The sequence below is a fragment of the Macaca thibetana genome, chromosome 1 (genome assembly GCF_024542745.1).
Source record: "Macaca thibetana thibetana isolate TM-01 chromosome 1, ASM2454274v1, whole genome shotgun sequence".
NCBI lineage: Eukaryota > Metazoa > Chordata > Mammalia > Primates > Cercopithecidae > Macaca > Macaca thibetana.
The window spans coordinates 36,885,150-36,910,807 of NC_065578.1; the positions used below are offsets into that span (position 1 = coordinate 36,885,150).

The 25,658-nt window shown below is 43.2% G+C and overlaps 3 protein-coding genes across 4 annotated transcripts in view; 2 read left to right on the top strand and 1 right to left on the bottom strand.

Annotated features, from left to right (window-relative positions):
• The window catches only part of UTP11 (UTP11 small subunit processome component), a 594,364-nt gene that overhangs the window by 397,574 nt on the left and 171,132 nt on the right, over positions 1-25,658 (top strand). The gene's annotated exons all lie outside the window — the stretch shown is intronic.
• MTF1 (metal regulatory transcription factor 1) overlaps positions 1-25,658 on the bottom strand; it is a 52,653-nt gene that overhangs the window by 16,530 nt on the left and 10,465 nt on the right. For both annotated transcript variants that reach the window (XM_050798234.1, XM_050798244.1), the window contains exons 3-7: positions 14,688-14,926; positions 13,083-13,214; positions 10,094-10,167; positions 9,491-9,627; positions 6,257-6,334 (exon numbers count right to left, since the gene is read on the bottom strand). In XM_050798234.1, the coding sequence (XP_050654191.1) occupies positions 6,257-6,334; positions 9,491-9,627; positions 10,094-10,167; positions 13,083-13,214; positions 14,688-14,926 (660 nt within the window). The remainder of the gene's footprint in view (positions 1-6,256; positions 6,335-9,490; positions 9,628-10,093; positions 10,168-13,082; positions 13,215-14,687; positions 14,927-25,658) is intronic.
• NDUFS5 (NADH:ubiquinone oxidoreductase subunit S5) overlaps positions 8,804-25,658 on the top strand; it is a 1,192,795-nt gene continuing 1,175,940 nt past the window's right edge. Inside the window, exon 1 of the mRNA XM_050801015.1 lies at positions 8,804-8,813. The gene's annotated coding sequence lies outside the window, so the exon portion shown is untranslated. The remainder of the gene's footprint in view (positions 8,814-25,658) is intronic.

Sequence of the window (25,658 nt, forward strand, 5' to 3'; positions counted from 1 at the left end):
ATACTAGGATTTGGTTGTGCAGGGGGTATGGGTTGGGGGGCCAGCATCCCTAGCCCCTGTGTTGTTCAAAGGTCACATGTAATTGAAAATAACATAAACACACCATATACACCAAACTAAAACCTAATTTTAGGGCAGATCTTGCCCTAGTGACAACTTACGTTTTAAGGTCATTTTGCAACAACTCTGCTTCTAGAAGGGAGAACTCAGAAGGATCACTTTGGGATTGGGCAGAAGTGTGGTGACGAGTGGGGCTGTCCACCAATCTAGATGTGCTCAAAGATTAAATTGCCCACTGGAGCCAAAAGGCAACAATTATTCTCCCCCTACCCCTTTTTTTTGAGACAGGGTCTAGCTCTGTTACCCAGGCTGGAGTGCAGTGGCACAGTCAAATCACTGTAACCTCAAACTCCCGGGCTCAAGATCATCCCCTCGGCCTCCCAAGTAGCTGGAACTACAGGCACATGCCACCATGCCTGGCTGCTTTTAAAAATCATTGTTAGTAGAGATAAGGTCCTGCTATGTTGCCCAGCGTGGTCCTGAACTGGCCTCAAGCGGTCCTCCTAAAGCACTGGGATTACAAGTATGAGCCCCCACCACCAGCTGATGATTCTATTCTAAGTCTATCAGCTGAAGGAGGGGAAATTCAGTGATTTTTTTTTTTTAAGTTCAGTGATCTTGATTGCCAATATGATAGAAGCTGAAGTCAGAAATTATGTGAGGCCAGGCGCAGTGGCTCACACCTGTAATCCCAGCAGTTTGGGGGGCTGAGACAGGCAGATCACTTGAGGTCAAGTGTTCGAGACTTGACCAACCTGCCTGACCAACATGGTGAAACCCCGTCTCTACCAAAAATACAAAAATTAGCTGAGCATGGTGGTGTGTGCCTCAAATCCCAGCTACTCGGGAGGCTGGGGCAGGAGAATTAGTTGCACCTGGGAAGTGGAGGTTGCAGCGAGCCGAGATCAAGTCACTGCACTCCAGCCTGGGTGATGGAGTGAGACTCCATCTCAAATCTAGTGGGACAACTTCCAGCTTCCAGTCCAGACAGAGTTAAAACTCATAGGCCAACAGTGTGACCTTCAAATTTTCATTGTGACACAAAGAAATACATTTTACACTGTATATACATATATTCTTCATATTATATACATATCCATATATGTAACTGAAACAAGTCTATGAAACAGACCTTATCCTTACTATGTGCAATGTCCTCTGATTTTTGTTCTATTCTATTATGTCTTTGAAATGCTGATTGTAAACCACTATTTTAAAACCCAATAAAAAGGTGCAATCCAGTTTGAAAAATAGTTGACTAACAACTACCATTGAGCATAAGCTTTGCAATCTCCTCACAGTTATTATTATTATATTATTATTTTTGAGCTGGAGTCTTGCTCTGTTACCCAAGCAGGAGTGCAGTGGCACAATCTTGGCTCACTGCAAGCTCCGCCTCCCAGGTTCACGCCATTCTCCTGCCTCAGCCTCCCGAGGAGCTGGGACTACAGGCGCCCGCCACCACGCCCGGCTAATTCTGTGTTTTGTATTTTTAGTAGAGACGGGGTTAGCTGTGTTAGCCTCGTTAACCATGACACAGTGTTCACTGTGTTAGCCCAAACGGTCTCGATCTCCTGACCTCATCATCTACCCGCCTTGGCCTCCCAAAGTGCTGGGATTACAGGCGTGAGCCACCGTGACTGGCCATAGTTATTATTTTTGTTCTGTTTATAAATCATTATAGGTAGTAACATAATTAAAAAGGAATGAGCTGGCCGGGCACAGTGGCTCAAGCCTGTAATCCCAGCACTTTGGGAGGCCGAGACAGGCGGATCACAAGGTCAGGAGATCGAGACCATCCTGGCTAATACGGTGAAACCCCGTCTCTACTAAAAAATACAAAAAACTAGCCGGGCAAAGTGGCGGGCACCTGTAGTCCCAGCTACTTGGGAGGCTGAGGCAGGAGAATGGCGTAAACCCGGGAGGCGGAGCTTGCAGTGAGCTGAGATCCGGCCACTGCACTCCAGCCTGGGTGACAGAGCGAGACTCCTTCTCAAAAAAAAAAAAAAAAAAAAAAAAAAAAAAGGAATGAGCTATATTTGTCAATGATATTAGGTTGATGCAAAAGTATTTGCAGTTTTTGCCATTACTTTCAACGGCAATTACTTTTAACCAACCTAATCTCTCAATAATACTAGGGAGAAGAAAAGGAATGGGCTGTGTGCCTCCAAAACATATGTACAAAAATGTTCACAGCAGCACTATTCATAATGGCTCCAAACTAGAAACTATCCAAATGCCCAACAGGAGAAAGAACAAATATTGGTATATTCATTTAGTGTATTGTGGTATATTCACTTAGTGTAATATTGTTCAACAACAAGAATGAATGACCTGTAACTGTATGTAAGAATATGGCTTAATTTCTTAAACATAATGTTATAAGAAGAAAAGCCAGACATAAACAAGTATATGAGTCCAATCATAAAAGCATAAAAAAAAAAAAAAACCAGGAAAAGCTAATCTTAGTTGTTAGAAATCAGAATAGTGGTTGTCTGCAGGGAGAGATCATAGCTTTTGGGGGTATGTGGTAGGGGGGCCTCTGGGGTGCTGGGAATGTTCTTTCGTTTGTTTTATTTTGTTTTGTTTTGAGACGGGGTTTCCCTCTTGTCGCCCAGGCTGGAGTGCGATGGCACGATTTCAGCTCACTGCAACCTCTGCCTCCAGGGTTCAAGCGATTCTCTTGCCTCAGCTTCCCAAGTAGCTGGGATTACAGGCGCCTGCCACCACGCCTGGCTAATTTTTGTATTTTTAGTAGAGACGGAGTTTAGCCATGTTGGCCAGGCTGGTCTCGAACTCCTGACCTCAGGTGATCCGCCCACCTCAAACTCCCAAAGTGTTGGGATTACAGGCGTAAACCACCATGCCTGGCTGGGAATGTTCTTTTTGATTGGGGTGCTGGTTACATGGGTGTGATGAATTGTGATGATTCATCAAGCTATACATTTATAATACATGTGCTTTTCTGTATGTGTATTGTACTACAATAAAAAGTTTGTTAAAATTTAAAAAAAGGAAAATGCTGAAGCCCCCGCCAAGCTTCAGGGCAAAAACGCTGGGATCAGAGTGTGTAGGAACAACTTTCACAAGTAGAGAAGACAAGAACAGGCTGAGCTTTCCAGGCCTGGAGCAAGGAGCAAAGAGCAAAGAAGAGGAGAATACAGGTAGCTGTCTGGGACTAGGATGGAGGATCCTGGAGCTGAGCAGCCAAAACGCTTCGAGAAGGCCATTCTCTAGCACCTTCAACCCTCCTCTAACAAAAGATCTGAGCGAACCAAAGTTCATTTCTAGGACATGCATACAAATGGGCTGCTCAGAAACCCATAAAATCATTATCTCATATAAATTTACTATTTGATTTTAACAAGTCCTATTCTTTTTTTTTTTTTTTTTTTTGAGACAGGGTCTTGCTCTGTTGCCCAGGCTGGAATGCAGTGGTATGATCATGGCTCACTCCAGGGCTCAAACAATCCTCTTGCCTCAGCCTGCCAAATAGCTGGGACCACACCAGCTAATATTTTACTTTTACTAGAGATGAGGTCTCACTGTGCTGCCCAGATTGGTCTCAAACTCCTGGGCTCAAGCCATCCACCCACCTCTGCTTCCCAAAGTGCTGGGATTACAGGCATGAGCCACTGCACATGTCCCTAATTTTTTTTTTCAAGCAAAGAAAAATTAATGCTATTGCTTCAAGGAATTGTGGCCTTAATTTGAAAGGCTAAAATCAATTTCTACATCTGAGATAAACACTGGGTACCAGGAGCATAATCTATAATTAAACCCCAAGGGATAGTGCTTCTCTCTCTTGATTATATAAATTGTGATAGGAAAGGCTTCCCTTTTTTATAAGTACTTGGTGTCCCCTTATGCCAGGGTATTTTCCTGGTGACCCTAGGGCTCCAGAAAGCTCCATAGTTATATGTCATAGTCTTGGCCAGAGAATAGACTCCTAAGCTATTTAACACAGTTACATGTTAAAGAGATATTATTCCCAGAAATCTTAGGCTGGGTAGCTTAGAGGGCATCTAGGCCACCTAGTACAGAAATTTCTTTTAGAACATTAGTTGTGAAATAGGAATATGCATAAAAATCATATGATGTACCCATTTAATCTTTTTCTCTTTGTTCTTTAGATTAGTTCATTTATATTGATCGATCTTCAACTTAACTGATTCTTTCTTCTGTCATTTCCAATCTGCTGTTAAGCCCCATCCAGTGAATTATTTCAGCTATATTTTTCCGTTTTAGATTTCCATTTGGTACATTTTTTACAGTTTCTATTCCTCTGCTGAGATTTCCTATTTGTTCAATAATTACAAGCATATCCTTTACGTCCTTGAGCATATAATAGCTCTTAAAAATCCTTGTCCCATAAAAAAATAAAAAATAAAAAAAATCCTTGCCTGTTAATTTAGCCTTGGCTGGGCTGCTTAAGAGTCTATCACACACATCCATGATGCAGGGTTCAGCCAGAGATTTGGAGGGAGTTTATACACAGAACTTGGGACTCCCCTTTAGTGACTCTTTCCTTTCCAGGTTACCTGCCTGGTTACTGTGGCCACTCTGAACTCTGTCCTCTGGTTATTCAAGCCAGTAATATTGACTTTTTATTAGTTTGGCTGCCTCGTTGGGTGCCAACTGGGGCTTGTCCAAGGTGGATAAGCCATAAAACTTGCAAGCCTACCCGATGCCTTTACTATCTTCCAAGTAATCCCTTCTTCCAAGGTTACCTCTGCTTGCTATTGGTTGCTCACCAGTGCCTTTCCACAGTAGTTTTTTATATTTTGTCTAGAATTTTCAGCTGTTTTCTACAGAAGAGTTGGTCTCATAACAACAACTCTGCCACTACCAGAAGGAGAATTACACCTTGTCATGTTTACATAAAAATGCAGATTCAGATGCCACGATCAGACATGCTGACTCAGCAGGCTTGGGGGAGGCACAAGAACCTACAACTTTAGAAGTGCTGTTGTTGACTCCACTAATCACACACTGAAAAAAACACTTTTTCACAGCATTCCTGAATCATTCAGTCTCTGTTCAAATACTTCCCATCACATTTATTCATTATGCACATAATCACAGAAAATCTAGCCTATATTTACTTACCAGGAAAAACAACAACAAAAAAACCCGAACTCAAAATTAGTGTTAGCAATACTGTAAAACTCTCACGTTCAACATGGATAAGCTCAGACTCAATGCACTGGTTTGTATGTTGCATCACGGAGCCATGGGAATGGCAGTCAAATTTCCTAACAGCTTGAAATCAAAGCAATCAGATTAAGATAAAGTGGGTTTGTCCTTTAGCAGATAGAGGACTGTATATGTGTAAGAGGTTTCTTCAAAAAGTTAATAAACTTAAAGAAGGGAAATTTTTTTCTCCCCATGGCAGAGAAAAAAATAAGTAAAATTAAAATTAAAAAGGAAAAAGGAAAAAGACCAAGCCAGGTCACATAGATAGGGTTTGAAAAAGTCCAGAAACTAGAATTCTGGTTATGTCTTACAGTACTAGACTTCCTCAAGGAAGTTCCTCAAGGACAAACTATACCAACATTTTTTACTACTATAAGCTCAGTACTGGCATAGTGCCTGGTCAATACGTATTTGCTAAATGAGTAAAAAAAGAAATTTTCTGGGGCCAGGAGGTTACGAAGTGAGTGACCTGGGTCAAAAGGAATGAGGCCTCAGAGAGAACAGCCTCTCCTAATAGAACTCTTATCAGGAGGCCAGGCATGGTGGCTCATGCCTGTAATCCCAGCACTCTGGGAGGCCAAGGCAGGTGGATCACGAGGTCAGGAGATCGAGACCATCCTGGCTAACACAGTGAAACCCCGTCTCTATTTAAAATACAAAAAATTAGCAGGGCACGGTGGCGGGTGTCTGTAGTCCCAGTTACTCGGGAGGCTGAGGCAGGAGAATGGCGTGAACCCGGGAGGCAGAGCTTGCAGTGAGCCGAGATCGCGCCACTGCACTCCAGCCTGGGCGAAAGAGGGAGATTCCATCTCAAAAAAAAAAAAAAAGAAAAGAAAAGAACTCTTATCAGGAGAAGAAGAAAAAAATCCTACATGGTCAGTAATTAAACACAATTAAACCTAGAAAACTTCAAAGACTGGCCTGCCTCAATTTTCCCACCAAAGGGAGTGCTTAATTCTTGCCCTTATTTTTCTAGCACTGGTATTACAGATACACTTACCGTACTGGAATTTTCTCGCAATTCAGAATCTGTGGACAGAAGGCTCAAGTCACTTAGACAAAGTGAGTGATTTGTATCCTGTAAAAGAGAAAAAATTCTAATTGAGTAACAAAAATCAGGATTTACAGTGGCATATCATGTAACAAAACACTTGATTACAAAGTCCCTAATGTTCCACGTGTCTACATGTGTTATCTGAAGAAGTTTAAGCCAACCAAAGCAAGGGCTAAGTGAATTAGTTAAATTTGTTTTAAATTATACTTTAAGTTGTAGGGTACATGTGCACAATGTGCAGGTTTGTTACATATGTATACACGTGCCATGTTGGTGTGTTGCACCCATTAACTCATCACTTACATTAAGTATATCTCCTAATGCTATCCCTCCCTGCTCCCCCCACCCCGTGAATTACTTAATTTTTTAAAATCCTGATATTCTTAGAAGAATATCTTACATTTCTTAAAAATTATTAATAAAGAGTTTTAGAGGCCGGGCATGGTGGCTCATGCCTGTAATCCCAGCAATCTGGGAGGCCAAGGCGGGTGGATCACGAGGTCAGGAAATTGAGACCAGCCTGGACAACATAGTGAAACCCCGTCTCTACTAAAAACACAAAGAATTAGCCAGGCGCAGTGGTGTGCGCCTGTAATCCCAGCTACTTGGGAGGCTGAGGCAGGAGAATCACTTGAACCCAGGAGGTGGAGGTTGCAGTAAGCCGAGAGCGGGCCACTGCACCCCAGCCCAGGTGACAGTGCGAGACTCCATCTCAAAAAAAAAAGAGTTTTAGGCTGGGCGCGGTGGCTCAGGCCTGTAATCCCAGCACTTTGGGAGGCTGAGGCAGGTGGATCACGAGGTCAGGAGTTCGAGACCAGCCTGGCCAACATGGTGAAACCCCGTCTCTACTAAAACTACAAAAATTAGCCAGGTGTGGTGGCAGGCACCTGTAATCCCAGCTACTCAGGAGGCTGAGGCAGGAGAATCACTTGAACCTGGGCGGCAGAAGTTGCAGTGAGCCAAGATCATGCCACTAGTGGCACTCCAGCCTGGACAACAAGAGTGAGACTCTGTCTCAAAAAAGAAAAATAATAATAATAATAAAGAGTTTCAATATGATCTCATGACTAAGGCTCCAGAGTAACAAACCTATAATAATGTGAAATTAATACTATCTGTATACCTGGTCTCATCATTTACAGTGATTTCACATGACCTCATTTGCCATTCATGTAAACCTTGGAAGTATTATTCTATATCCCTGTTTTTTATTCTTTTTGTAACAAATTGCCACAAACTTATATTCCCATTTTAAATATGAGAAAACTGATGCTCAGACAGTGGGAATGAAGTGCCCCAAAACACACAGCTAATTAGCAGAAGACAAATCTGGTGCTTCTGACTGAAAAGTAAATGGTCCTTCCACCACTGTGTTTCCCACATGGGCACCAAAGGGCTCCTTACTCAGAGTGGTACCTGGGATTTAGAATTCAAATTCCACTGCCCAGGCTAATGGAACTCTGGAGTCCCAGAACGCCAGTCACAATTCACACTTTAGGTGGTAGCCCTGCTTACCTAGGATACTCCTATTCATGCACACACTCAACAAACATTCGTAATGCATCTGCTATGCATAAACACTGTTCCAGGCCCAGGGACACAATAATGAACAAACTAAAGTCCTGCCCCCATAGAGCTTACGTTCTAGTGGAGAGAGAGGACAAAAAACAAATAACTATACAGTGTGCGACAGGGTAAGAGAGGATAAGTGTTATGGAGAGTAAGGGTAGTAGGGAACTCTGGGATAGGAGTTTCTCTTTCACTGGGTGGTTAGGGAAGCTCTCTTAGGTAAGTGGCATTTGAGTAGAGAGTGAAGGAAAGAGGGTATCAACCATGCACATATCTAGAGAAGATGTTCCAAGCAGAGGGTACAGCAAGTATAAAGGCCTAGGGGCAGGAGTGGGCACTCCTTGGTTCAAGAAACCACAAAGAGGACCATATGGCTGAAATGAGAGGAAGAAAAGTAGGCTGGGCGCAGTGGCTCACACCTGTAATCCCAGCGCTTTGGGAGGCCAAGGTAGATAGATCACTTAAGCTCAGGAGTGCAAGACCAGCCTAGGTAACATGGTGAAGACCCCATCTCTACAAAAAATACAAAAAAAATACCCGGGCGTGGTGGTGCATGCCTGTGGTCCCAGCTATTCGGGAGGATCCCTGAGCCAGGGAGGTGGAGGTCACAGTGAGCAGAGATTGCAGCACTGCACTCCAGCCTACATGACAGAGCAAGATGCTGCTTCAAATAAAATGAAAAATAAAATAATACAATACAATACAATACGATACATAAAAAATAAAATAAAATAAAATAAAATAAAATAAAATAAAAAGAGAGGTAGATGAGATCAGAGAAGCAACCAGGCCAGAATGTGTAGGGCCCTGTAGCCTACTATAAAGACTCTGACTTTTACTTCAAGTGATACATACAAGAAGCTACTGGAGTCCAGGTGGGGTGGCTCATACCTGTAATCCCAGCACACTGGGAGGTTGAGACAGGAGGCGGGGGCGGGGGTGGGGGTGGGGAAAGGGAAAGACTGCTTGGACCTCGTCTCTATGTTAAAATAATTTTTAAAAATCTATGAAAATAAATAAAAATTTAAAAAGCTACTGAGGGTTATGAGCAGACGACAGACATTATCTGCTGTATAGTTCAGAAAGATCTCTCTGGCTAATATATGTAGAACAGTCTGTTGTGGAGTAGACAGAAGAGGGGGAAAAGGTCCTAAGAAGCTCACTTAACAGGTTATTGCAATAATCCGGGCAAAAAGACAATAGTAGACTGAATAAAGTAATCAGAAGAAGTGATAGTATTCTAGATAAATTATCAAGGATGAGCTGGCAGACTTTGCTGGTGGATGTGGAGTGTGAGGGGAAAAAGAGTCAAGAATGACTATAAGATTTTTGGCCTCTGCCACTAGAAAACCAGAGCTGCCATTTACCAAGATGAGGAAGACTGCAGGAAGAACAGGTTTGAACATGTTAAGTTTGACAAGAGTAGATGATATCTGGGTGGAGATGTTGAGTAGGTGGTAAAATACACAAGTCAAGACACTGATCTTGACCCTGACTTCTTCCCTCTCACTAACAGATATACAGAGAAGACATTTTAACCTTTGATTGTGATACACAAACAACTGCTGATGTTCTGTGGTACCCAGATCAAGAGACAAAAACACTACACACCTCTGATCCATTGTGTTGTGTAAGTGTACTGTATGAGGGTCCTTTGTTATCATGACCTTTCATGTGACTTTTGAGACTGTATTGAGTGCTGAATGTTTTCTCACAGCCATTACTGGGGCAGAAGAAGGGTCTTTCACCTGCAAGAATAACAAAGTCGTGTTAATTTACCATAAAGTCATTTCACTGGATGAAGAAATCTACCTTTCCCTAACAGAGGTTAAGTATTTTTAAGAAACTTTGGCTAACAGTTGTTAAAACTTGAATAAATTACACATTAATCATCTCAGTCCTAAAACTCAATGCAGAGCAAAGCACTGGGAATGACTGCTGCTGGGAAGTTTAAAGAGAAGATTTGTTTCTCACAGATTGTTTTTTTTAGAGTGTCTCTGTATTGGTTTCATTTCTTAAGGTTGAACACCTGAGGTCCGCCTCTGACAGAAACCCAAACATTCTAGGTAAGGCTGAGCTAATTAGGCTCACCTGAATATATACAGACTCTTATGTCTCTTTATATCCACCTAGCTCTACAGGTCTCAATGGAAAACTGATAGTTACAGGCTTGATGAATGTTAAAATAAAAAATAAAAATTGGCCTAAACTCACCAGTATGTGTACGAACGTGAGTTTTAAGGTGGTGACTTGCTGCAAATGCTTTTCCACAGCCATCGTGATCGCACCTAAATTTGTTAAGCAAAGAGAAACAGGAGTCATTAGCTAATAGACCTTTACCCTGAACATCTTTTTTTTTTTTTTTTTTGAAACCAAGTCTTGCTCTGTCCCCCAGGCTGGAGTGCAGTGGCACAATCTCGGCTCCCCGCAAGCTCTGCCTCCTGGGTTCACACCATTCTCCTGACTCAGCCTCCCGAGTAGCTGGGACTACAGGCACCCAACCACCACGCCTGGCTAATTTTTTTGTATTTTTAGCAGAGACAAGGTTTCACCGTGTTAGCCAGGATGGTCTCGATCTCCTGACCTTGTGATCTGCCCACCTTGGCCTCCCAAAGTGCTGGGATTACAGGCGTGAGCCAACGCACCTGGCCTCTGAACATCTCTTATAAATATAAACTAAAACAAATATTCAGAACACTAAGATCAGATCAATGACACTGGTTTTAGAGAATGGGAATGATGAGAGGTCCTTGAAAAAGTAAGGTGGCATATCTGGGATCAGAGGGAACCGAGAGCCCAGGATAAGTATTTCTTGCCCTACAGGTAAGGCCCATGTTGAGAGCCCTGACAACAAAAGTCTTTTGATGAATTACTTAAAAGACCTCTATTGACAGTGACAGTCCATATGAAAAATCTGCCAGTGGAACATTAGGAATATCAAGAGTGAGCAAAGTGGCTCTCAAATATGCACATGGCTTGAAATATAAGAACAAAATCAATCAGAAGACAGGCTCAAGTAACTTATCTATAATCCTGTGTGTCGAGATCTACTTCATTCTCTTTTACTCTTGATAACCAAAGCTAAAAGGAATCTTTCCCTCCTCAGAACTCCTAAGGCATTTCTTTACATTTCTTTTATGGCACCTGTCATTTCCAATCTTATTTTCTCTGTAGATACATCTGGTATCTGCTTTCCTAGAGTGTAAACTACTTGAGTACAGGATCCACGTAGCTCTTTCTGTAGCTCCTGCACACAGCAGACATTCCTTAATTACTTATATGAATGAATGCATTTTCTTATAAACCAAAATATTTTATTTCTTTAAATAGAAAGCTTCTCTACAGCATTTTCATTTTTAATTACATATAATCATCTTCATGTCTAAAGTCTCACTGAATATTCAAGAAAAATGCAGTTTTAATCATCACAAAGAGAAATGCATGTGACTGGATAGCAATCAGAGTCCTCTCAGCAGCCTACGGGGTGGAGATGGGGAGGGAATAATCTAAGTTTCACAGCATCCATCTGTAGAGTAACCAATTACAATCTAACTACTCTTGCCCTTAAAGGGATCATGACTCAGGAATACATTTGTAACTTAAAAACACAATTCCTTTTTTTTTTTCTGAGACATGATCTCTCTCTGTTGCCCAGGCTGGAGTGTAGTGGCATAACCACAGCTGACTACAGCCTTGGCCTCCCTGGCTCAAGCGATCCTCCCACCTCAGCCTCCTAAATAGCTGGGACCACAGGCATGCCCCACCACTCCCAACTAATTTTAAAATTTTTTGTAGAGTTGGGATCTCACCGTGTTGCCCAAGCTGGTCTCAAACTCCTGGGCTCAAGTGATCCTCCCATCTCAGTCTCTCAAAGTGCTGGGATTACAGACATAAGCCACCACGCCCAGCTCACAATTACATTTGATTGGCATCTAAGAGTTGACTGTCCCTAAGACTTTTTGTTTCTAAGTACTCTGATAAAATGAGTGGTTTAAGAAGGAACAGGTAGCATATTTAATGCCTTGAATATAACTGTGATATCCCCTGACAAAATTCAAATACATTATTATTTTTATTTATTCATGTTTTTTTGAGAGAGTCTCACTCCGTCACCCAGGCTGGAGTGCAATGGCACAATCTCGGTTCACCAGACTGCGGTGGAGAACCTCCGCCTCTCTGGTTCTAGCAATTCTCCTGCCTCAGCCTCCAGAATAGCTGGGACTATAGGCACGTGCCACCACACCTGGCTGATTTTTGTAGTTTTAGTACAGATGGGGTCTCCCCATGTTGGCCAGGCTGGTCTTAAACTCCTAACCTCAAGTGATCCACCTGCCTCGGCCTCCCAAAGTGCTGGAATTACAGGCGTGAGCCGCCATGCCCAGCCTCAAAGACATTGTTTATGGGCAGTTTTCAGCAATACATCTATCTATATTACATTTAGGGTAAATCCTTACAAACTGATTATCTCATTTAAAATGTCATATAATCATCCCAAAGCTGAGTTTGAACACCTATTAAATGCCCAGAATCATGTTATATACTATGAGCAGAGAAAAAAGTAGATAACCAAAGTCCCTCCTTCAAGTTTATAGTACGTGTATCTATTTGATATACATATGTTGACATATATGAATAAAAATGGATGCTCCTATATGTTTGTGTATACACACGAGATATTATTACAAAGCAATAACTTGAACAAGTAACAACTGCACCACTAAGCTAAGCATCCCTACCTCTCATTTCCTCTCTTGTCTCCTCATCCCCTCCCCTCCTTGATTCTTAGGTATCCCTCCTCTGGGCTCAAAGCACTTTGGCCATTTGCAGCCTCAGACATTATCCACAAATTTTGTGGGTTTTTTGTCACCAGACAAAGGTTCTTAAGAAGAAGGCCTGCTTTTGAGTAATTCTCTAGCACTAACAAAAGTACCTACCACATAAGTGAGTTTCAACAAATGCTTCTTGGAAATAAATGGAAACAATGAGGCAGAAAGGCCATCATCCACAGAGTAAGGATGTTCTTGGACTCCACCAGCACCCCTCTAATCTGCAGTGGTTGGTTACAGCTATCCTGGGGTGAGTTAACGCTGCCAAAGAAAGAGCTAGTAAAGGGAGTTTTCTTTCTCTTTTGAAAAATTTCAAAGTGTATCAAGACCCCCAGCTGAAACCCAGTCAGTGACAAATAGCAAACAGTAAGACCTACCGAAATGGCTTTTCCCCTGTATGGGTTCGAATGTGCTTCCTCAGATCACTGAGTGTGGTGAAGTATTTGCTGCAGCCTTCAGATTCACAGTTAAACGTTTTCCCTGTGTGAAGCCTCTGATGTGCTTTCAGCCTGCAAAATATTCCAGAGAAATTCCCTTTGTCATAAAATTCTTTTTTTTTTTTTTTTTTTTTGAGATGGAGTTTCGCTCGTGTCGCCCAGGCTGGAGTGCAATGGCACAGTCTCAGCTCACTGCAACCTCCTCCTCCTGGGTTCAAGCGATTCTCCTGCCTCAGCCTCCCAAGTAGATGGGATTATAGGAGCCCACCACCACGCCGGCTAATATTTGTATTTTTAGTACAGATGGGTTTCACAGTGTTGGCCAGGCTGGTCTCGAACTCCTGACCTCAGGTGATCCACCTGCCTCGGGCCTCCCAAAGTGCTGGGATAACAGGCGTGAGCCACCGTGCCCGGCCTCCCTTTGTCATAAAGTTCTACAGAGCCTCCCTATGCCAGTTTAATGTGCTTCAGGATCAAGTGTGTAAGAATTCTATACCCATAACATATTAGTATCCAACATATTTTGCCCCAAAAGAAATGCAGAGAATAGCATAGTGATATGAGTGTGACTCTGGAGACTGACTTCCTGGGATTCAAATTCTGACCCCACATCCTGCTTGGATGGGGAAACCTGAGCTAGTTATAGAACCCCATCTGTGCTTCCACTTACTTATCAGCTGCTATGGGGACTAGCACTTAGAATCATGCCTAGCACACAGTGAGTACTTTTTAAGTATTAGCTATTGTTATTTCTATTACTTTATACTCAATACTGAAGACTATTAAGTCTCCTGATACAAACATGAAAAAGAGAATTGGCTACTGAATGGGCCACTCCCCATTTCTCAGGATAGAAAAGTCCTTCAAGCTGAGGTAGGACAGAAGCCTTAGTACAAAGATCCTGAGCCATGGGGAGATAGTACTCTATGCCAAGCACTGAAATGCCCAGGCCAGAATGCTGCTCCATGAGATGCAAATCTAAATACAAATGTACTGTCGCTTCTAACCAGCCCAAGATACGTTCATCTTTAAGTAACAAGTTTCTAAGGCCGGGAGCCGTGGCTCACACCTGTAATCCCAGCACTTTGGGAAGCCAAGGCGGGTGGATCACGAGGTCAGGAGATCGAGACCATCCTGACTAACATGGTGAAACCCTGGCCCTACTAAAAATACAAAAAATTAGCCGGGCTTGGTAGTGGGCGCCTATAGTCCCAGCTACTCAGGAGGCTGAGGCAGGAGAATGGCATGAACCTGGGAGGCGGAGTTTGCAGTAAGCTGAGATTGCACCACTGCACTCCAGCCTGGGCGACAAAGCGAGACTCCATCTCAAAAAAAAAAAAAAAGTAACAAGTTTCTCTAATGCATTTTTTAAATTTTTTCTTTCATTTTCTGAGATCTGGCAGAAAGGAATTTTACATAGTTGAACACAGCTGCGGTCTTTTAAAGCCCTGAAAGTGAATAACTCTCCCCTGCAAGGAGAAAGAGCCCTGCAGTCACAACAAGGTCAAGGTCAGAAGCTGGCAGAGCAACGGAGATGAGGCTGACCTGTACAGTGTGTTGAATGCCTTCTCACAGCCCTGCACGTCGCACTCAAATGGCTTTTCCTTCGTGTGCACTCGCACGTGGATCCTGAGGCTGTAAGAGGTAAGGAAGGCTTTGCCACAGCCCTCCTGATTACAGACAAAGGTGTACTCTCCTCGGTGAGTCTTCTGGTGGGTTCGCAGGTTGCCTGCTGTGCTGTAGGTGCGGGGACAGCCCTCAAAGGTACACTGGTACCGCTTTACCTGGCAGACAGAAGACACCTCATCAACAGGACAAAAGAGCTGCACAGGGCTTAACTTTCCGACCCAGAGCTCAGCTCCCAAGAGACGTTGTAGACAATACAAATGGGTTTTCATCATAAACACAGAAAACAGCCTCTAGCAGCAAAGCAGAAAAACCTTATTGTTGATCAAATCATACCTGGACAACACATAATGATTTATGGGGAAGAAATAAGTCTATATGTATATGAATATTCTAAATGAATATAAGAGTGTTTTCAGACTCTATATACATCTATGCACTAAAAGTACACTATACTGTTACAGCTACCTGTATTCAAATAAGATCTTAACTTATTTTAAGGCTTGACTAAACACCCTGACCTCCAGAACTACAACTTGATAGACCAATATTAAATTGAGTTTAAAACATCTTGAAATTTACATACTTAACCATCAAACATATTTCCCTAGATCATTTCCACTGCATATTTTCAAGCCGACAAAATGACAACATATTGCAAATTTCTTGGAAGATTTGGTGATGTGATAATTCTTAAACTGCCAATCTCTTGTTTCCTTTCACCATCAAACTTCTTGAAAGGCGAGTCAATTATTCACCTCATGGTAGAAGGTTAAGAAAAAAAAAAAAGCTGCTTCTCTGACAAATACCGAACGGCAGATGACTCTAGTGCAGTGGAGGGCCTGGAATGGGAGGCCCAGCAGCTTCACCAGAGACTTTGGCAGGGATATTGGGGCCAGGGTCATGGCTGTGGTTGGCCAGGAGCCAGGGCTGAGGCCATGGAGCTCTCAGAGGCAAGGCTGAGAACAAGGAGTGGATGCACATCACCAAGCTGGGCTGCCTGGTCCAGGATACAAAGATCATGTCCCTGGAGAAGATCTAGCTCTTCTCCCTGCCCATCAAGGAGTCTGAGATCATTGACTTTTTGCTGGGGTCACCTCTCAAGGATGAGGTTTTGAAGACTACACCTCTGCAAAAGCAGACCCGCACTGGCCAGTACACCAGGTTCAAGGCCATCGGGGACTACAGTGGCCACATCAGTCTGGATGTTCAGTGCTCCAAGGAGGTTGCCAATGCTATCCAAGGGGCCATGATCCTGGTCAAGCTCTCCACTGTTCCTGTTTGGAGAGGCCACTGGGGGAACAAGATCAGCAAGCCCCACGCTATCCCTTGCAAGGTGACAGGCTGCTGTGGCTCTGTGCTGGTATACCTTATCCCTCCCCCACCCCACCTGAGGCACTGGCATCATCTTGGCCCCTGTGCCCAGGAAACTGCTGCTGATGGCTGGTATTGACAACTGCTACACCTCCGCCAGGGGCTGCACTGCTACCCTGGACAACTTCACCAAAGCCACCCTTTAGGCCACCTCTAAGACCTATAGCTACCTGACCCCGATCACTGGAAAAAGACTGTATTTACCAAGTCTCCCTATCAGAAATTCACTGACCACCTCATCAAGACCCACACCACAGTCTCTGTGCACAGGACCCAGGCTCCAACTGTGGCTATAACACAGGGATTTTACACAAGAAAAATAAAGTGAATTGAGAAGGAGGAGGAGAAGGGGAAGGAGAGGAAGAGGGAGAGGAAGAGGAAGAGGAAGAGGAAGAAGTCAGGGTGTGGTGGCTCATGCTTGTAATCCCATCACTTTAAGAGGCCAAGGCAGGAGGATCACTTGAGGCCAGGATTTCGAGACAACCTGGGCAACACAGCAAGACCCTGTCTCTACTAAAAACAAAGAAAACCACAAAATCAGCTGAGCATGGTGACATGCGCCTACAGTCCCAGCTATTTGGGAAGCTGAGGTAAGATTGCTTGAGCCCAGGAGTTCAAGGTTACAGTGAGCTATGATTGCTACTGCACTCCAGCCTGGTGAACAGAACCGGTCCTGACCTCAAAAAAGAAAAAAAAAGAGGGAAGAAAGAGTAGATAAACAATAATAAGGCCGGGCGCGGTGGCTCAAGCCTGTAATCCCAGCACTTTGGGAGGCCGAGACGGGCGGATCACGAGGTCAGCAGATCGAGACCATCCTGGCTAACATGGTGAAACCCCGTCTCTACTAAAAAATACAAAAAAAAAAACTAGCCGGGTGAGGTGGTGGGCGCCTGTAGTCCCAGCTACTCGGGAGGCTGAGGCAGGAGAATGGCGTGAACCCGGGAGGTGGAGCTTGCAGTGAGCTGAGATCCAGCCACTGCACTCCAGCTGGGGCGACAGAGCGAGACTCCGTCTCAAAAAAAAAAACAAAAAAAAAAAAACAATAATAAAAATAAAAGTATTAATAAAGAAAATCCCAGCCTGGGCAGCATGGCAAAACCTCATCTCTACAAAAAACACAAAAGTTAGCCAGGCGTGGTGGCATATGCCTACAGTCCCAGCACTTAGGAGGCTGAGGTGGGAAGATCACTTGAGCCTGGGAGGCTGAGGCTGCAGTGAGCTGTGATCACACCACTGGACTCCAGCCTAGGTGACAGAAAAAATAATAATAACATTTTGGGCTGATTTAGAAAAGAAATAAAAGAAAAAAATTTTTTTAAATTAAAAAATGGCAGTTGACATGTGTGCCTCCATTTCCATTAATGCCCACGTATTTCTTAACCAGTTGGCAAGATGGCTTCACTGTATGAAATTATTCTCTTAACTTCCCGGTAGTCAAATTCTTTTGTCCTTCCCTATTTTCCTCGACTATTTGCAAACATACCTCATTGATCATGTCCTCAATGTCTGAAAACTTGTCCTTCACAACATAGTAATGCCTTGGGGCACTCTTTAACTCCTTCTCTGAGACACTTCTTTCCCTTTACCCCTAAGCGTAGGTGTAGTGATTCCAAATTTTGTCTCTCATCTCCCAAACATTCCTCATATCTATACTGATGCAGTAGAAGCACTAGACTTGGCAGCAGAAGACTGAATTCTGGCACTTTTGTTCAACATATATATGTGTGTGTGTGTATATATAGGTATGTATATGTATATATATGTGTGTGTGTGTGTGTGTGTGTGTGTGTGTATATATATATTTTTTTTTATTTTTTGAGACAGAGCAATGAAGAACAATGATGTTACCGGAGCTAAAGGAAAAAGGGTCTCAAGGAAACATGATCAACATGTTAAATGTCAGAGAAAATAAGGAAGGTAAAGACTGGGGAAGTGACTGGATCCAGCAGCTAGGAATTCACTAATGACTTAGCAAGACTAGTTTCAGCAGACTACTGGGATCAGGGTCCAGATGCAGGTGACTGAATGAAAGGTAAAGTGGAGGTAGAGGCTAGAGATGAAGTACAGCAGCACAAGTGAACTCCTGAGTTGATAAAGTTTTTTTGTTTTTGTTTTTAAGAGACAGGGTCTTTGTTGCCCAGGCTGGAGTGCAGTGGTGTATTCATAGCTCACCGTAACTTTAAACTCCTGGGCTCAAGTGACCCTCCCTCCTCATCCTCCATAGTAGCTGGGACTACAGGCACATGCCACCACACCCAGATAAGTTTTAAATGTTTTGCTGTGTTGCCCAGGTTGGTCTGGAACTCCTGGCCCCAAGCAATCCTCCTGCCTCAGCATTCCAAAGCGATGGGACTACAGGCTTGAGCCACCACACCTGGCCTGGTTTTTTTTTTTTAAAGTAAGTCAGTTCTTGAACATATTTGGAGGCAGAAAAGTCCTGGAAGAAGAAATTGAGGATTTAAGGAGGAAAATGAAGAAGAGAAACATTCAAAAGCTCGGGAGGAGGGGAAAGCCTCAGGTAGGAGAGGGACATTTCATTTCAGAGAAGAGATCTGAGATAAGGATGAGTGTGACTCAAGGATGGACAAAGTTTTCTGTAAAGGGCTAAACAAAAACTAGTTTAGGCTTTGTGGGCCTTATGGTCTGTGTCACTAGTCACCTCTGCATGTTAAAGTAGCAACAGACAATACGTAAATGAAACAGCAAGGCTCTGTTTCAAAAACGTTATTTATGGACACTAAAATTCGAATTTCATATATCATGATATACTCTTTTGATTTAAAAAAAATCATTTAAAAATGTAAAAACCATTCTTAGGCTTAAGGGCTGTGCAAAAACAAGTAACCGGATGGATCTGGCCTGTGGGCCACAGTTTGCTAACCTCTGAAACCTGTGGGAGTAGGGTAGTAGGGAGGGCCCCTACTCCTCCTGTCTCCCTTCCCACCCCTCCCCCACCTGTCCAACCCCCATCTGATCTTGTACAAGTCTTTAGGTTCCTTAGTCAAGTGCTCTCACCTGTTCATTGGGTTCTCTTTCCACTGCCACACAGGAGAAGCTCCATAAATATTTGTTAAACTGAATTCCTTATTGAACCACTAATCCAGGTATTCTTCTCATGTCTCAGGACCTAGCTTTGCAGTCATTTGTTGCCAGATTAAGTCTAAAACAGTTTTCCACATATTTCATCTCTGCTCAAATGATAAAAGTCCCAATTCCTTTGCCTAACATTCAAAGATCTTTCCAGGGCTTCTTCTGTCTTCTATCACATTACTTGGTAAGCAGCCAAACAGAAGACTCTGTCTAGGCCTATAAGCAACAGTACACTTTTACCCATTTGCAAGACTGATTCCTACTTCCCTGACTTTGTTCTCTCCTTCTCTGCTGGAAATGCCTAGATCCTTTCTTCTCTGCTTTTCTGAGTCCTTCTCTTCCTTTAACGCAAGCCTCAGGAACTCCAAGCTCCTTCACAATCACTCCACGTCTACATGACAGTACCCTTCTCTGAATGCCAGTAATATTTACTATACCACTCATCTGACACTTAGTTTATACTGTTCATTATCGTCTCATGCATATATTCTGACTTCCCATCAAGACTAAAAACCTCTTTAGTGCTGCCAGATAGAGAATTGAAAATGATCACTCACCACTAAGGAGAACTGGGACTGTGGATGCTGGGATAAAGGAGTCTGCATGTCTCAACCATAAAGCTTACAACAATGCTGAATGATAAGAGCAGAATTTCACTCTTAAGATGCTACAGCTGTTGATACCTTTTTACGTAACTGCAACAAATAATTAACTACCCCCTCCTGTCTCCCTGCCCCGCCAAACTCTGCTCCCATCCAGGTTTTTTCACTTGCACAATTCAGGCTTCCACTAAATGACCCTTCCTCTAGAAACTCTTCCTGATTGACCGTTACTTCTATCCCAAACTAGAATAGGTATCCTAATTATAGGTTTTCGGGGCTTTCTGTAAAGCACATGATACAATTAAGATGCCATAATTACACGATTAAACCATTTACATCATTATGTTTCATGGTAGGCACAACAGTATCTGAAAAACAACAGGCACTAAATAAATATTTGTCCAATTAAATGAATGAATAGCTACTTCCCGGCTGGACTGTAAGCTCCATGAGAGCAGGGACCATGTTTATCCTGTTCACTGACACAACTTCCAGGACCAGCCTTGTGGAGAAGTGGTGCTTGATTTACATTTTTTGAATGAATGAACAAATGAACAAAACCAGTGGGACTGAAAAGGTAGTGACAAGGACAACAAGTGACATGTGACAAAGGAACAGTTTCAAGGAGAATGGTCAAGTAGGTCAAATGTAGCAGAGATGATTGATAAAATACCTCTTGGATTTAGCTGACTCACAAAGTCATAATTGCTTCAGCACAACTAGCTTCACTGGAGTGGTAGGAACAGAAGTGAGAATGTAAGACAATGAATATCAACTACACTTTCCAGAAACTTGGCTGAGGAGAGAGAGAAAGAGAGGGGGAGGGGATAGCAAGTTAGAAAAGGACACAGACTGGGAAAAGTATTTGTTTGATCTTTATTTATTGGTTGATGGATTGATTGACTGAACAGACGGAGTTTCTCCCTGTCACCTAGGCTGAATACAGTGGCATGATCTCAGCTCACTACAGCCTCAACCTCCTGGGCTCAAGCAGTCTTCCTACTTCAGCCTCTTGAGTAGCTAGGACTACAGGTATGTACCACCATGCCTGGCTAATTTTTGTATTTTTTGTAGAGTACGGGGTCTCACTGTGTTAAGCCAGGCTGGTCTGGAACTCCTGGCCTCAAATAAATTTCTCATCTCAGCCTCCCAAAGTGTTGGAATTACAGGCATGAGCCACCACACCCGACCTGAAAATATTTGTATTTAAAAGTGGGGGAGACAGTTCACTGTCAAAGCAAATGCCTGCTCCCCCCATAAAATGCTGAATAAACGAGTAATCTCTCGCCTCATTTGGAGGAAGAAGAAGTCACTATTCTGTCTTTCAGAATCATTTTAAAATAGCACAAAATTTCACAAAAAGGGAAAACTAAACCTCCTCAAACTGGATCAGAGCAGGAAGTTGCAAAAAACGTGTAGGTTTTCATGGTTACATACAGGAGGTATTGCAACATTTGGAACATTTCAGTACAACTAAGGTTTCTCATTCATACATCCTAAAAATTATGTTCCAGAAATTATACTGTCCTGGGTGCTAGGAATACCAAAAAAAAAAAAAAAAAAAAAATTGTCCCTGCTCTCAAAGAGCTCAAAGTCAAATGAATCGAACAAGAACAATATGGTTTGAGAAGTTGTACTAACAGATATTCAGCATACTATGGGAATATATCAAAGAAACGTCTAACTTAGACTTCAATGACCTTAGAAAGGCTTCTTGAAAGTGGTGATCCCCAACCTGAATTTAAAGACATGAGCAGCTGGATGACAGAGTGAGTCCCCATTTAAAAAAAAAAAAAAAAAGGAATGAGAGTATCTATAATATGAACATAATGTTACCAAAGATTCCATTAAAAAAAAGAAAAAAAGTGTTCCTCCAAAAGAGTTTCAGGCTCTAAGCATAACTTTAATCTTCCCGAGTGGCCTCAAACAGCTGTCGATTACCCTGTTAGGGAACATGGAAGGAGCACAGGTTAGGTTCACTGAGGACAGCGTCTCATGCTAGTAATGGGCACAAAGTAGGAGCTTTCAGAGAATTGATGCTGATTTACAAAGTGTTCTGAGCAGTTCTAGAATACAGAAATATTTAACAAAGATGACTGCCTTGTTAAGGTAACAGAATCAGAGAAGAAAGGTGAATGGGATGAGCAAAAGTGAGAAAATTAAACACTGCGACCCCAGAAGGCAAAAGCTTTAAAAAATTAGAAAAAGAAAAAAGTCAACACCTGTGGAAAGAAAGAAAAAAAAAGAAAGAAAAAAGAAAAAAAGGCTGGGTTTGTCCTAGAGGAAAAGAAAGTGAAAGTGAGAAGTAGATTTTACACACATTTACAGCCCCCTATTCCACAAGAGAGTTCCTCCTTCTGGGCACCTAGCATGTGAACATTCTCATAAATAAATGACTGGCCTGCCGGGCGCGGTGGCTCACGCCTGTAATCCAGCACTCTGGGAGGCCGAGGCGGGCGGATCACGAGGTCAGGAGATTGAGACCGTCCTGGCTAACATGGTGAAACCTGGTCTCTACTAAAAATACAAAAAATTGTTCCAGGCGCCTGTAGTCCCAGGTACTTGGGAGGCTGAGGCAGGAGAATGGCCTGAACCCGGGAGGCGGAGCTTGTAGCAAGCCGAGATCGCGCCACTGCACTCCAGCCTGGGCAACAGAGCGAGACTCCATCTCAAAAAAATAAAAAAAATTAAAAAATAAATGACTGGCCTGGCTGTTATGGCTGTAGAAACTGCCTTTTCCTCCCTATCACTAGGGACTTCCCTTCCCTCTCCCTGTGTCCGACTCCATTCCCCACAATGGCACTGATATAATTTCTTCTCCATAACGGACAAGCAAAAAGCTCAGAAATATAAGAACCCTGAAGACCTCATTTCGACAGGCCTCCCATCCCCCACTATGAGAGCTGACTTCATCCAGCTGTTCCCCACACTTCAAACCTTTACCCTTACAGAACAAATGCTGCTGTCCCTTCATTTCTTAGCCCTTTTCACAGCCAACAGGTCTCAATACCTGATTCTTATATCTTTGCAAAAGTGGTGTGTGATGGTAGAAAGCATAGGCTTTGGCATCAGAAAGTCCTCAGTTCAAATCTGTTCTACCATTTGCTAGTTGTGTGTTTCTAAGCCTCAGTTTGTCATCTGTAAAATGGGGGCTAATAGCATCTATGTTATAGGATTGTTATGAAAATTAAATACAAAACTATATTAAAGCCCATAACATAGTGATTGGTACATAGCAGTTACTCAGCAGCCAGCCATCTCCCTCTATCACCGTTGCAAGCAAAATAGGAGTCCTCATTCTTTGACAGCCATTTGCTCTGCCTGGTGCCCCAAATGCCCATCATGGAAATAATTTCAGTGGCCTGATACTAAGTCAAAGGAAGCCAAGTATAAGAGAGAGGAGTGGCAAGAGCTGGTATCCACAGAATGCCTGCAGGCGACTACAAACAGGTTCTCATTTTAAAACACTGTTGTATGGGCCAGTGAGGTGGCTCGTGCCTGTAAGTGCTCACCTAGCACTTTGGGAGGCTGAGGTGGGAGGATTGCTTGAGCCCAGAAGTTGAAGACCAGCATGGGCAACATACCAAGACCTCGACTCTCCAAAAAAATAAGAAATTAGACAGGTGTGGTGGCTGAGGTGGGAGGATCGCTTGAGCTGGTGAGATCAAGGCTGCAGTGAGCTGTAATCACTCCACTGCACTCAGCCTGGGTGACAGAGTGAGACCCTGTCTCAAAAAAAATTAAATGAATAAAACACAGTTATAAATGGTGGTTTATGTTCCACAGTGGCATTAATACAGCAGTTCAGCTAATTAGGGGTTACCAAGATTTCTATGGGCTATCCTGCAACCTAATCACAGTTTATATGTAAGCTCGTCTCAAGGAGAAAACACCTCCCAAAGAGTACCTAACAAAGAACATTTTAACCTCTTGTGAAACTGGACATTACCTCTTTACCTCCTTCAAGAACCATGGAGGCCTATGAAGAAAAGAAAGCAGGGCCGGGCGCGGTGGCTCAAGCCTGTAATCCCAGCACTTTGGGAGGCCGAGACGGGTGGATCACAAGGTCAGGAGATCGAGACCATCCTGGCTAACACAGTGAAACCCCGTCTCTACTAAAAAATACAAAAAACTAGCCGGGCGAGCTGGCGGGCGCCTGTGGTCCCAGCTACTCGGGAGGCTGAGGCAGGAGAATGGCGTGAACCCGGGAGGCGGAGCTTGCAGTGAGCTGAGATCAGGCCACTGCACTCCAGCCTGGGCGACAGAGCGAGACTCCGTCTCAAAAAAAAAAAAAAAAAGAAAAGAAAGCAAATGAGGGCCGGGCGCGGTGGCTCAAGCCTGTAATCCCAGCACTTTGGGAGGCCGAGACGGGCGGATCACAAGGTCAGGAGATCGAGACCAGCCTGGCTAATACGGTGAAACCCCGTCTCTACTAAAAAATACAAAAAACTAGCCGGGTGAGGTGGCGGGCGCCTGTAGTCCCAGCTACTCGGGAGGCTGAGGCAGGAGAATGGCGTGAACCCGGGAGGCGGAGCTTGCAGTGAGCTGAGATGCGGCCACTGCACTCCAGCCTGGGCGACAGAGCGAGACTCCGTCTCAAAAAAAAAAAAAAAAAAAAAAAAAAAAGAAAGCAAATGAACATCCACTGAACAACCATGATGCACCAGACACTATGCTAAATGTTTTACACATATTACATATGAATAAATCTCATTTAATCTTCACAAAATGCAATGGGATATTTTTATTTCAATTTTATAAAAAAGGAAACAGAGCAGCTTGCCCAAGGCCACATAGCTAGTACATAACAGAACAAAGCTGGAACCTAGGTTGAAACTATCCCTTTGCACATCACAGAAGAAATGAATAAGCCTGATTTAAGTAAGAGGGGAAAAAAATAAAATTCAAGTTCTTTTGCCAATGTCATATAATAGTAAAATGTTAGTAGTACCTAAAATGTACAACCTATGTAAAACGTACATCGAGACCTATAATTCCTATAGCACCAAGTTTGAAACCCAATTGTACACAAAACCACTCTAGTCCCTTTTCCAGGCCAGTGGACTTGAGTGATGGAAATGCTGATTACTAAGGAGAGGTATATAACACACATGCAGACACACTGATAAAATGGCTTCATATGGGGGTAAATGGAAAATGCTTCTTGCTCTGGATTCCTACAGAACCTCACACTTACAAGTTCATCGGAGTTCAGAAGGGAATCTGCAAAGAAATGTAATCACAGTATGCAAAGACTAAAAAGTGGGTAGTTCTCCTCTAGGAGAGTCAACAACATCTTGGTCTGTCTGAGTGGATCATTCTATTGCCTAAGGAATTTATAATAAGGCATGAGATTGGAACTAGGTCTCCCAAAGTAAAGGACATACACTGCAAAAAGGTTCCAAAACACTGGAGTCAGATTTTTCCTGTTATTCTTATACTTAAAATCTGTCACACTAAAAAAAAATAACTCTCCTCTTGGAATGCCACTGGCCATACAATTAGTTCATAGTGTGTTGAGGAGCAATACACCAAGCAGCCTAAAAGCATCACTGTAGGCCAGGCGTGGTGGCTCACACCTGTAATCCCAGCACTTTGGGAGGCCAAGGCAGGTGGATCACCTGAGGTCAGGAGTTCGAGACCAGCCTGATCAATATGGTGAAACCCTGTCTCTACTAAAAATACAAAATTTAGCCAGGCCTAGTGGTGCATGCCTGTAATCCTGGCCACTCGGGAGGCTGAGACAGGAGAATCTCTTGAACCCCAGAGGCAGAGGTTGCAGTGAGCCAAGATTATGCCAGCCTGGGCAACAGAGCAAGACTTC